Source organism: Oncorhynchus tshawytscha, linkage group LG26, assembly GCF_018296145.1.
Source record: "Oncorhynchus tshawytscha isolate Ot180627B linkage group LG26, Otsh_v2.0, whole genome shotgun sequence".
NCBI lineage: Eukaryota > Metazoa > Chordata > Actinopteri > Salmoniformes > Salmonidae > Oncorhynchus > Oncorhynchus tshawytscha.
In genome coordinates, this window is record NC_056454.1 from 27563788 (window position 1) to 27576149 (window position 12362).

The 12362-nt window shown below is 40.4% G+C and overlaps 1 protein-coding gene across 2 annotated transcripts in view; it reads left to right on the forward strand.

Moving 5' to 3' along the window:
- The window catches only part of LOC112225470 (mannosyl-oligosaccharide 1,2-alpha-mannosidase IB), a 151576-nt gene that overhangs the window by 1482 nt on the left and 137732 nt on the right, over positions 1-12362 (forward strand). For both annotated transcript variants that reach the window (XM_024389452.2, XM_024389453.2), the window contains one exon: positions 66-535. In XM_024389452.2, the coding sequence (XP_024245220.1) occupies positions 222-535 (314 nt within the window). In that variant the 5' untranslated portion in view covers positions 66-221. The remainder of the gene's footprint in view (positions 1-65; positions 536-12362) is intronic.

Consider the following 12362-nt stretch of genomic DNA (forward strand, 5'->3'; position numbering starts at 1 on the left):
AGTGTGTATGGTATGTACCAATTATATACCTGCTCTGTCCTCATAACTTTCTCCTTCAATTTCAGAATAAAAAACATAAATTCAATCGTGACCAGTCACTTCACTGAGGGATCTCAACACTTGATTTCTGGACACGTACTCGCCCCCGGAATGAGATAATACAGCATAAGATAATACAGCCGTGACATTTGTCCACCCTGAGTTCATTTCCACAGTCCAACATGACCACACCAGCTCTACTGCCACTGTCGGGCCGCAGGATACCCACCCTGTCACCCGGCGCTGCCTCTTTCCCACACCACAGGGCCACTCTGAGGCTCTCAGAGAAGTTTATCCTCCTCCTCATCCTCAGTGCCTTCATCACTTTATGCTTTGGGGCTTTCTTCTTCCTCCCGGACAACTCAAAACACAAGCGCTTTGACCTGGGCTTGGAAGATGTGCTGATTCCGCATATCGAGGCACCCAAGGGGGCTAAGCATCCTGGTGGACAGGTGGTCATACATGGACAGGGGGGCCATGATGAACACAGACACAGGTAAGAGAGCTGCGCATTCCTCAGCATATCTAGTGTTGTTGCCTCTGCTTTACACATACCAGTATGAATTGAAATACACTACAAAGTGCAAAAGTGTAATCTCCAAAGTTATGAAGAAAAATGGAAGACTTGCAACCTTTTTTCTTTGCTCCTCTATATGAAGAACTCAACAGCTTATTGGGCCCTCAGTAGGATTTACAGTACCTTGCAAAAGTATTTTGATTTCTTCACATTGTCTTACAAAGTGAGATTAAAATGGATTTATTTAATGACTATATATGTTATTACATTTTTATTCATCTTTAAAACTTTGACATGACATAATATTTTGTGCAGATTTTTGACAATGACAAATCAATTTAAATTTGACTTTGCAAGGCATTGTATATAATAGATCTGTTTCGCTCTCCTCTGTCTCTCTCCATCTCTCTCTCTCTCTCTCTCTCTCTCTCTCTCTCTCTCTCTCTATGTGTGTGTGTGTCTCTTCCTTATCTCCAGCAAAATGTGTGTCCACAGTAGAGGTCGACCGATTAATCGGAATGGCCAATTAATTAGGGCCGATTTCAAGTTTTCATAACAATCGGAAATCGGTATTTTTGGACACTGATTTGGCCTATTTTTATTTATTTATTATTTTTTATTTTTTGTACACCTTTATTTAACTAGGCAAGTCAGTTAAGAACACATTCTTATTTTCAATGATGGCCTCGTTCAGGGGCAGAACGACAGATTTTCACCTTGTCAGCTCGGGGGATTCAATCTTGCAGCCTTACATTTAACTAGTCCAACGCTATAACCACCTGCCTCTCGTTGCACTCCACAAGGAGACTGCCGGTTACACGAATGCAGTAAGCCAAGGTAAGTTGCTAGCTAGCATTAAACTTATCTTATAAAAAACAATCAATCAATCATAATCACTAGTTAACTACATATGGTTGATGACATTACTAGTTTATCGTGTCCTGCGTTGTATATAATCTGACTGAGCATACAAGTATCTGACTGAGCGGTGGTAGGCAGCAGCAGGCTAGTAAGCATTCATTCAAACAGCACTTCTGTGAATTTTGCCTGCAGCTCTTCGTTGTGCGTCAAGCATTGCGCTGTTTATGACTTCAAGCATATCAACTCCCGAGATGAGGCTGGTGTAACTGATGTGAAATGGCTAGCTAATTAGCGGGGTGCGTGCTAATAGCGTTTCAAATGTCACTCGCACTGAGACTTGGAGTGGTTGTTCCCCTTGCTCTGCATGGGTAATGCTGCTTCGAGGGTGGCTGTTGTCGTTGTGAGTGAGGAGAGGGACGGAAGCTATACTGTTACACTGGCAATACTAAAGTTCCTATAAGAACATCCAATAGTCAAAGGTTAATAAAATACAAATGGTATAGAGGGAAATAGTCCAATAATTCCTATAATAATAACTAAAACCTAAAACTTCTTACCTGGGAATATTGAAGACTCATGTTAAAAGGAAACACCAGCTTTCATATGTTCTCATGTTCTGAGCAAGGAACTTAAATGTTAGCTTTCTTACATGGCACATATTGTACTTTTACTTTCTTCTCCAACACTTTGTTTTTGCATTATTTAGACCACATTGAACATGTTTCATTATTTATTTGAGGCTGAATTTATTTTATTGATGTATTATATAAAGTTAAAATAAGTGTTCATTCAGTATTGTTGTAATTGTCATTATTACAAATGAAAAAAAAAAAAAAACAAATCGGCCGATTAATCGGCACCAGCTTTTTTTTTTTGGGTCATCCAATAATCGGTATCGGCATTGAAAAATCATAATCGGTCGACCTCTAGTCCACAGGTCTTATTCAAGAGCAACCTGAGCACTGTGTCACATGACTACAGTGCCTTGCGAAAGTATTCGGCCCCATTGAACTTTGTGACCTTTTGCCACTTTTCAGGCTTCAAACATAAAGATATAAAACTGTATTTTTTTGTGAAGAATCAACAACAAGTGGGACACAATCATGAAGTGGAACGACATTTATTGGATATTTCAAACTTTTTTAACAAATCAAAAACTGAAAAATTGGGCGTGCAAAATTATTCAGCCCCCTTAAGTTAATACTTTGTAGCGCCACCTTTTGCTGCGATTACAGCTGTAAGTCGCTTGGGGTATGTCTCTATCAGTTTTGCACATCGAGAGACTGAAATTCCAATAAATGTCGTTCCACTTCATGATTGTGTCCCACTTGTTGTTGATTCTTCACAAAAAAATACAGTTTTATATCTTTATGTTTGAAGCCTGAAATGTGGCAAAAGGTCGCAAAGTTCAAGGGGGCCGAATACTGTCGCAAGGCACTGTATATAGCCAGGTAGGAAACAACTAGTGAGGGGGGGTCACAGAAACCAACACAGTAAGAGCTTACTCTAGCCTTAATGCATCTGGGTTACTCTTAAAATCTCACACCTAGCCTTTGGTTAATGGCTATGTGTGCAGGATGTATATCACTGACATTGGCCTCTACTGACTGTGCTCAACTCATTTAACTGTTGAATTTGAATGAAGACACACACCCTTGTAGTCCCAGCTCAGCGTGAAGAGCAGTGGTGGTGTCAATTATTGTTTCACAAATAAAAATAAAGAAATATCAGAACGAGCAATATCAAGAGTCCAGAATTGAAATATGTGTGTGTGTAATGGCTTCACACAGAATGAAAGTAGGGCACTACTAGCATTTTAGGATTTTAGTAACTAGCTTGCTCCTTATATAATACTTTTAACCTACTTTAATGCTTTGATTTACCTGTAAATTGTTATCACAAAAAGCAGAGTCCCTGTTTACTTCCTGTCTGTGAGAGAGGTGGGTAAAGCGGATTTGTCCGAACAGGTGCGGACATTTGTGGAAACAGTCGTTAGTTGTAGAGTAGCAAATGTTACAGCTTTTTCTCTGCCTCTCACTCAGCAGGGACCTCGGTGTTGCCACCACCCTCCCCTTTGGCACATTTTAATTTGGCAGAAAATTTGCCATAGCTTATTTGTGGTTTGATGTCTGGGAAGAGACGAGACCAAGATCATAAGTGGTACACGACATGTCAATGTGAACAACACTGCAGTATTTATTATTTTGTATTTATGAAATAAACAAAATTCAGTCTGACTGTAGATGGGTTAGTTTGCATTGCAAGAAGGTGTCGGTTTGAGGAGATGGGATATAGTTTATCTACATGAAGAGTTTTGAAAGGCCACTGCGTTTAACCTCCTATAACAATTCATTCGTTTGTTTAGAGTGTTTGTCACTCACAGCTCATGGAAATGTTTTTGACTTTGCATTTTAAGCAGCTGACTCAGCCATTGAAAAAAAACATAATCATTGCATGTTAGTGAGGGTCATTTCCATGTAAAAGGACCCATGAGCACCAATGTGAAGTTCATAGACGCATGTCAAATGAAAGCAGATTTTTTTTATTTGACCTATCTATACACAATACCCCATAATGACAAAGTGAAAACATGTTTTTAGAAATTGTTACAAAGTTATTGAAAATGAAATACAGAAATATCTCTTTTTACATACATTTGACACCCAGTCAATACATGTTACAATCATCTTTGGCAGCGATTACAGTTGTGAGTCTCTCTGGGTAGGTCAAGCTCTTTGCACACCTGGATTGTACATTATTCTTTTTAAAATTCTTCAACCTCTATCAAGTTGGTTGCTGTCCTTTGCTCATTGCTAGAAAGCCATTTTCAAGTCTTGACACAGATTTTCCAGCAGATTTAAGTCAAAACTGTATCTAGGACACTCAGGAACATTCAATGTCTTGGTAAGCAACTCGAGTGTATAGTTGGCCTTGTGTTTTAGCTTATTGCCCTGATGAAAGGTGAATTTGTCTCCCAGTGTCTGTTGGAAAGCAGACTGAACCAGGTTGCCCTGTAGTATTTTGCCTGTGCTTAGCTCTATTCTGTTTTATTTGTATCCTGAAAAACTCCCCAGTCCATAATGATTACAAGCATACCCTTCACATGATGCACTATGCTTGAAAATATGAAGAGTGGTACTCAGTGTGGTGTGGATTTGCCCCAAACATAATGCATGTTTTGGAATATTTGTATTCTCTACAGGCTTCCTTCTTTTCACGCTGTCATTTAGTTTAGTATTTTGGAGTAACTACAATGTTATTGATCCATCCTCAGTTTTCTTCTATCACAGCCATTCAACTGTGCAGGCCAGTGACACAAAATCTCAATTTAATCCATTTTAAATGCAGGTTGAAACACAACAATACATTTGACCGGCCATTCTTACCGGGCTATAGGTTAATTTGCCTTTAGTGGAATTAAATTGGTGCTTGTGTATTTTCGTTAGTCTTCGTGTATTTTATTTATCCCACGCACACAGCATACAGTGTCTTGTTTGAGGAGCGGAATTATCTATCACATGTCAGACAGCACAAGAGCAGCGCCTAAAAATCACAACTGCTGTTACTGGAGTGAAATGTGCTTTTATAAGCCCAGTCATTGCACAACAAATAACAATTATGAATGCAATTGTGTGATAAAAACAGTTTTGATAACCACAATTTAAAAAAAGATCTGCTATTTTTATTTCCCGGAGTCACCACCTCACTGTTGACGTTGAGACTGGTGTTTTGCGGGTACTATTTTAATGAAGCTGCCAGTTGAGGAATTGTGAGGTGTCTGTTTCTCAAACTAGACACTCTAATGTACTTGTCCTCTTGCTCAGTTGTGCACCAGGGCCTACCACTCTTTCTATTCTGGTTAGGGCCAGTTTGCGCTATTCTGTGAAGGGAGTAGTACACAGCATTGTACGAGATCTTCAGTTTCTTGGCAATTTCTGAAGGAATAGCCTTCATTTTTAGAACAAGAATAGACTGACGAGTTTCAGAAGAAAGGTCTTTGTTTCTGGCCATTTTGAGCCTGTAATCGAACCCACAAATGCTGATGCTCCAGATACTCAACTAGTCTAAAGAAGGCCAGTTTTATTGCTTCTTTAAACAGAACAACAGTTTTCAGCTGTGCTAACATAATTGCAAAAGGGTTTTCTAATGATCAATTAGCCTTTTAAAATGATAAACTTGAATTACGTAACACAACGTGTCATTGGAACACAAGAGTGATGGTTGCTGATATTGGGCCTCTGTACACATACAGTGGGGCAAAAAAGTATTTAGTCAGCCACCAATTGTGCAAGTTCTCCCACTTAAAAAGATGAGAGGCCTGTAATTTTCATCATAGGTACACTTCAACTATGACAGACAAAATGAGAAAAGAAATACAGAAAATCACATTGTAGGATTTTTTATGAATTTATTTGCAAATTATGGTGGAAAATATGTATGTGTAGATGGTTCTCAGTGGTGATGAGAGAAGTAGAATACGTTGGTTTGAAGAGTCGTATACTGGTCCCGCATAAATGTGCTTTTCTAAATACTTTACTTAAGACAGCTAATCAGCTGTACCAGTGATTGTCCTGAAGGTGAACTTCTAGCCTCTACCTTGTGTTGATATTCAGAGTTCGAACCACTTTGGATGTGAGCTGTAGCTACACACCTCTCTGGCCGAAATGTTAATTTCTATACCAATCCTTTTATACACTCTAGTCGAAAGTGATGGTTCCTCCAGGCTGACACACTCTCTGACCTCACTCGGGCGTGGCTACTTACTGTGCAAAGTTTCTAGAAAACAAATTATCTCTGATGGCTCCTAAAATCACATCCCTCTCCTAACAAAAATACTTCCATTTTTAAAAGACAACGTGGAGGATGGAGCCTTCGTACATATATAGTGTGTGTACTTTTCAACTTACTGTATTTCCTTTAAACATTTTAATGACATCAAATCAAATGTATTTATATAGCCCTTCGTACATCAGCTGATATCTCAAAGTGCTGTACAGAAACCCAGCCTAAAACCCCAAACAGCAAGCAATGCAGGTGTAGAAGCACGGTGGCTAGGAAAAACTCCCTAGAAAGGCCAAAACCTAGGAAGAAACCTAGAGAGGAACCAGGCTATGTGGGGTGGCCAGTCCTCTTCTGGCTGTGCCGGGTGGAGATTATAACAAAACATGGCCAAGATGTTCAAAAGTTCATAAATGACCAGCATGGTCAAATAATAATAATCACAGGCAGAACAGTTGAAACTGGAGCAGCAGCACGGCCAGGTGGACCTTGTCCTTGGGGACAGCAAGGAGTCATCATGTCAGGTAGTCCCGAGGCATGGTCCTAGGGCTCAGGTCCTCCGAGAGAGAGAAAGAAAGAGAGAGAGAGAATTAGAGAGAGCACACTTTAAATTCACACAGGACACCGAATAGGACAGGAGAAGTACTCCAGATATAACAAACTGACCCTAGCCCCCCGACACAAACTACTGCAGCATAAATACTGGAGGCTGAGACAGGAGGGGTCAGGAGACACTGTGGCCCCATCCGAGGACACCCCGGACAGGGCCAATCAGGAAGGATATCACAAAATAACAACCAATATGACAGGTTGGAACAACCAATATGACATTAGTTTTCTATAGCTAGCCTCTGACCGTCCACCACGTTCTCTGTAAGGAATATTTTCCCAGTATTCACTTTTGAACGTGTTAAAGTTTCAGTGGGGAAAGTCTCTGGGAGCAAAGGAACATTCCTGTGTGAATCCTCTTCTTTAATTTACAACAGGACGTGAGGTGTCAAGCCCCCCACCAGCTCCCTCCTCCACTCACTCTACGGGGGTCTGGCTGAAGTTATCCACTGCAAAGGTGTTCTGACCCAACTGGATCCCCTCAGGGTAGTCATGACGTAACACATGGAGTCATGTAGTAACCAAAAAAGTGTTAAACAAATCAAAATATATTTAACATTTTAGATTCTTCAAAGTAGCCACCCTTTGCCTTGATGACAGCTCTGCACACTCTTGGCATTCTCTCAACCAGCTTCATCTGGAATGCTTTTACAACAGTCTTGAAGGAGTTTCCATATATGCTGAGTGCTTGTTGGCTGCTTTTCCTTCACTCTGCGGTCTAACTCATCCCAAACCATCTCAATTGGGTTGTGGTCGAGTGATTGTGGAGGCCAGGTCATCTGATGCAGCACTCCATCCCTCTCCTTCTTGGTCAAATAGCCCTTACACAGCCTGGAGGTGTGTTGGGCTACTGTCCTTTTGAAAAACAAATGATAGTCCCCCTAAGCCCAAACCAGATGGCATGGCGTATCTTTGCAGAATGCTGTGGTAGCCATGCTGGTTAAGGTTGCCTTGAATTTGAAATAAATCACAGACAGTGTCACCAGCACCATCTCCATGCTTCACGGTGGGAACCACACATGCAGAGATTATCTGTTCACCTACTGTGCATCTCACAAAGATCATTTTTACTCATCAGACCAAATGACAGATTTCCACCGGTCTAATGTCCATTGCTCGTGTTTCTTGGCCCAAGTAAGCCTCTTCTTCTTATTGGTGTTCCTTAGTAGTGGTTTCTTTTCAGCAATTCGACCATGAAAGCCTGATTCACGCGGTTTCCTCTGAACAGTTGATGTTGAGATGTGTCTGTTACTTGAACTCTGTGAAGCATTTATTTGGGCTGCAATTTCTGAGGCTGGTAACTCTAATGAACTTATCCTCTGCAGCAGAGGTAACTCTGGGTCTTCCTTTCCTGCGGCGGTCCTCAGAGCCAGTTTAATCATAGCGCTTGATGGTTTTTGCGACTGCGCTTGAAGAAACTTTGAAAGTTCTTGAAATATATCTTAGTTTTTGATTATTCAAAGTAGCCACCCTTTGCCTTGATGACAGCTTTGCACACTTTAAGCGTTCTCACAGCCAGCTTCATGAGGTAGTCACCTGGAATGCATTTCAATTAACTTCTCACGGCTGAGATCCCGTTAACGGGATCGATATGACAACAGCCAGTGAAAGTGCAGGGCGACAAATTCAAACAACAGAAATCTCATAATTAAAATTCCTCAAACATACAAGTATTTTACGCCCTTTTAAAGATAAACTTCTTGTTAATCCCACCACAGTGTCCGATTTCAAAAAGGCTTTTCGACGAAAGCACACCGTCTGATTATGTTAGGTTAGTACCTAGTCACAGAAAAACACAGCCATTTTTCCAGCCACAGAGAGGAGTCACAAAAAGCAGAAATAAAGAGAAAATGAATCACTAACCTTTTGACACTCATAGGACTTTGTTACACAATACATGTATGTTTTGTTAGGTAAAGTTCATATTTATATCCAAAAATCTTAGTTTACATTGGCGCGTTATGTTCAGTAATGTTTTGCCTCCAAAACATCCGGTGATTTTGCAGAGAGCCACATCAATTTACAGAAATACTCATAATAAACATTGATAAAAGATACAAGTGTTATACATGGAAATTTAGATAAACTTCTCATTAATGCAACTGCTTTGTCAGATTTCAAAAACCTTTACGGAAAAAGCACACCATGCAATAATCTGAGTACGGTGCTCAGACACAAAAACAAGACACCCGCCATGTTGTGGAGTCAACAGAAGTCAGAAATATCATTATAAATATTCACTTACCTTTGATCTTCATCAGAATGCACTCCCAGGAATCCCAGTTCCACAATAAATGTTTGTTTTCTTTGATAAAGTCCAACATATATGTCCAAATGCCTCCTTATTGTTCGCGCCTTCAGTTCCATTATCCAAATAAATGACGCCCAGGCCAGACGAAAAGTTGTAAAAAAATCCATTACAGTTCGTAGAAACATGTCAAACAATGCATAGAATCAATCTTTAGGATGTTTTTAACATAAATCTTCAATAATGTTTCAACCGGAGAATTCCTTTGACTTTAGAAATGCAATGGAACGCAGCTACCTCTCATGGGGCCTGAATGAGCTCATGGCTTTCTGGCAGACCCCTTACCTCAATCAGCTCTTATTCTCTCCTCCTTTACAGTAAAAGCCTGAAACAAGGTTCTAAAGACTATTAACATTTAGTGGAAGCCTTAGGAAGTGCAATCGGACCACATTTCCACTGTATCTTGGATAGGCAAAGAGTTCAAAAACTACAAACCTCAGATTTCCCACTTCCTGGTTGGATTTTCTTCTCAGGTTTTTGCCTGCCATATGAGTTCTGTTATACTCACAGACATCATTCAAACAGTTTTAGAAACGTCAGTGTTTTCTATCCAAATATATAATATGCATATCTTAGCTTCTGGGCCTGAGTAGCAGGCAGTTTACTCTGGGCACCTTATTCATCAGAGCTACTCAATACTGCCCCCAGCCATAAGAAGTTAACAGCTGTGCCTTGTTAAAAGTTAATTTGTGTAATTTCTTGATGTGTCTGTTACTTGAACTCTGAAGTATTTAATAACACCCTCATATGAAGAGGAATGGAATGTGGGATGTGATAGAATGCATTGACCGTATTGTAAAGGAGTGAGTACTTGAATCAGTTACATGCTTTTTACTCCTATTATTGTATACCCCTAAACAGTATAATTAGCTTTTCTATATATACAGTGTGCTGTGTTTTATGTGTTTATTCTCATGGTTGAGTTGAAATGTTATAATCGTAATGTTATAATGGTTGAGGATGAGTTGAGAAATCAAAGTAAGCCTTGCTGCCAGATCTTGTGTTGTTTAGATGTAATTTTCTCGGTACCACCTGTTTTCAGTCCGTTTGTTTTGAATCCTATCAACACATCTAGTTATCTGGAGGGTTCAGCCAGCATTCAGCAAATGGATTTTGGGAGTGACTCACCACCTGGATTTGGTATTTTGAAATGGTGCTGTTTACATTAGATAAAAGTAGAGACTCGGAGCTACAAAAGGGTATATCATGCACTGTATTTGAAGAACAATGGAAAAGTAATTCTGCTTTGAATGTTGATTAGCTTGTAAACTCACTTTTGTCTTTGAATGTTTTTCTATCTAGTGAAAAGCTCTTCTTTGTCTACACTCATGGCCAAAAGTTTTGAACGACACAAATATTAATTTCCACAAAGTTAGCTGCTTTAGATATTTTTGTCAGATGCTACTATGGAATACTGAAGTATAATTACATGCATTTCATAAGTGTCAAAGGCTTTTATTGACAATTATATGAAGTTGATGCAAAGAGTCAATATTTGCAGTGCTGACCCTTCTTTTTCAAGACCTCTGCAATCCGCCCTGGCATGCTGTCAATTAAGTTCTGGGCCACATCCTGACTGATGGCAGCCCATTCTTGCATGATCAATGCTTGGAGTTTGTCAGAATTTGCGGGTTTTTGTTTGTCCACCCGCCTCTTGAGGATTGACCACAAGTTCTCAATGGGATTAAAGTCTGGGGAGTTTCCTGGCTATGGACCCAAAATATCGATGTTTTGTTCTCTGGGCCACTTAGTTATCACTTTTGCCTTATGGCAAGGTGCTCCATCATGATGGAAAAGGCATTGTTCGTCACCAAACTGTTCCTGGATGGTTGGGAGAAGTTGCTCTCGGAGGATGTGTTGGTTCCATTCTTTATTCATGGCTGTTTTCTTAGGCAAAATTGTGAGTGAGCCCACTCCCTTGGCTGAGAAGCAACCCCACATATGAATGGTCTCAGGATGCTTTACTGTTGGCATGACACAGGACTGATGGTAGCGCTCACCTTGTCTTCTCCGGACAAGCTTTTTTTCTGGATGCCCAAACAATCGGAAAGGGGATTCGTCAGAGAAAATGACTTTACCCCAGTCCTCAGCAGTCCAATCCCTGTGTCTTTTGCAGAATATCAGTCTGTCCCTGATGTTTTTCCTGGAGAGAAGTGGCTTCTTTGCTGCCCTTCTTGATACCAGGCCATCCTCAAATTCTTTGCCTCACTGTGCGTGCAGATGCACTCACACCTGCCTGCTGCCATTCCCGAGCAAGCTCTGTTTATTTTTATTTATTTTATTTTACTTTTATTTAACCAGGTAGGCAAGTTGAGAACAAGTTCTCATTTACAATTGCGACCTGGCCAAGATAAAGCAAAGCAGTTCGACAGATACAACGACACAGAGTTACACATGGAGTAAAACAAACATACAGTCAATAATACAGTATAAACAAGTCTATATACAATGTGAGCAAATGAGGTGAGAAGGGAGGTAAAGGCAAAAAAGGCCATGGTGGCAAAGTAAATACAATATAGCAAGTAAAACACTGGAATGGTAGTTTTGCAATGGAAGAATGTGCAAAGTAGAAATAAAAATAATGGGGTGCAAAGGAGCAAAATAAATAAATAAATAAAAATTAAATACAGTTGGGAAAGAGGTAGTTGTTTGGGCTAAATTATAGGTGGGCTATGTACAGGTGCAGTAATCTGTGAGCTGCTCTGACAGTTGGTGCTTAAAGCTAGTGAGGGAGATAAGTGTTTCCAGTTTCAGAGATTTTTGTAGTTCGTTCCAGTCATTGGCAGCAGAGAACTGGAAGGAGAGGCGGCCAAAGAAAGAATTGGTTTTGGGGGTGACTAGAGAGATATACCTGCTGGAGCGTGTGCTACAGGTGGGAGATGCTATGGTGACCAGCGAGCTGAGATAAGGGGGACTTTACCTAGCAGGGTCTTGTAGATGACATGGAGCCAGTGGGTTTGGCGACGAGTATGAAGCGAGGGCCAGCCAACGAGAGCGTACAGGTCGCAATGGTGGGTAGTATATGGGGCTTTGGTGACAAAACGGATTGCACTGTGATAGACTGCATCCAATTTGTTGAGTAGGGTATTGGAGGCTATTTTGTAAATGACATCGCCAAAGTCGAGGATTGGTAGGATGGTCAGTTTTACAAGGGTATGTTTGGCAGCATGAGTGAAGGATGCTTTGTTGCGAAATAGGAAGCCAATTCTAGATTTAACTTTGGATTGGAGATGTTTGATATGGGTCTGG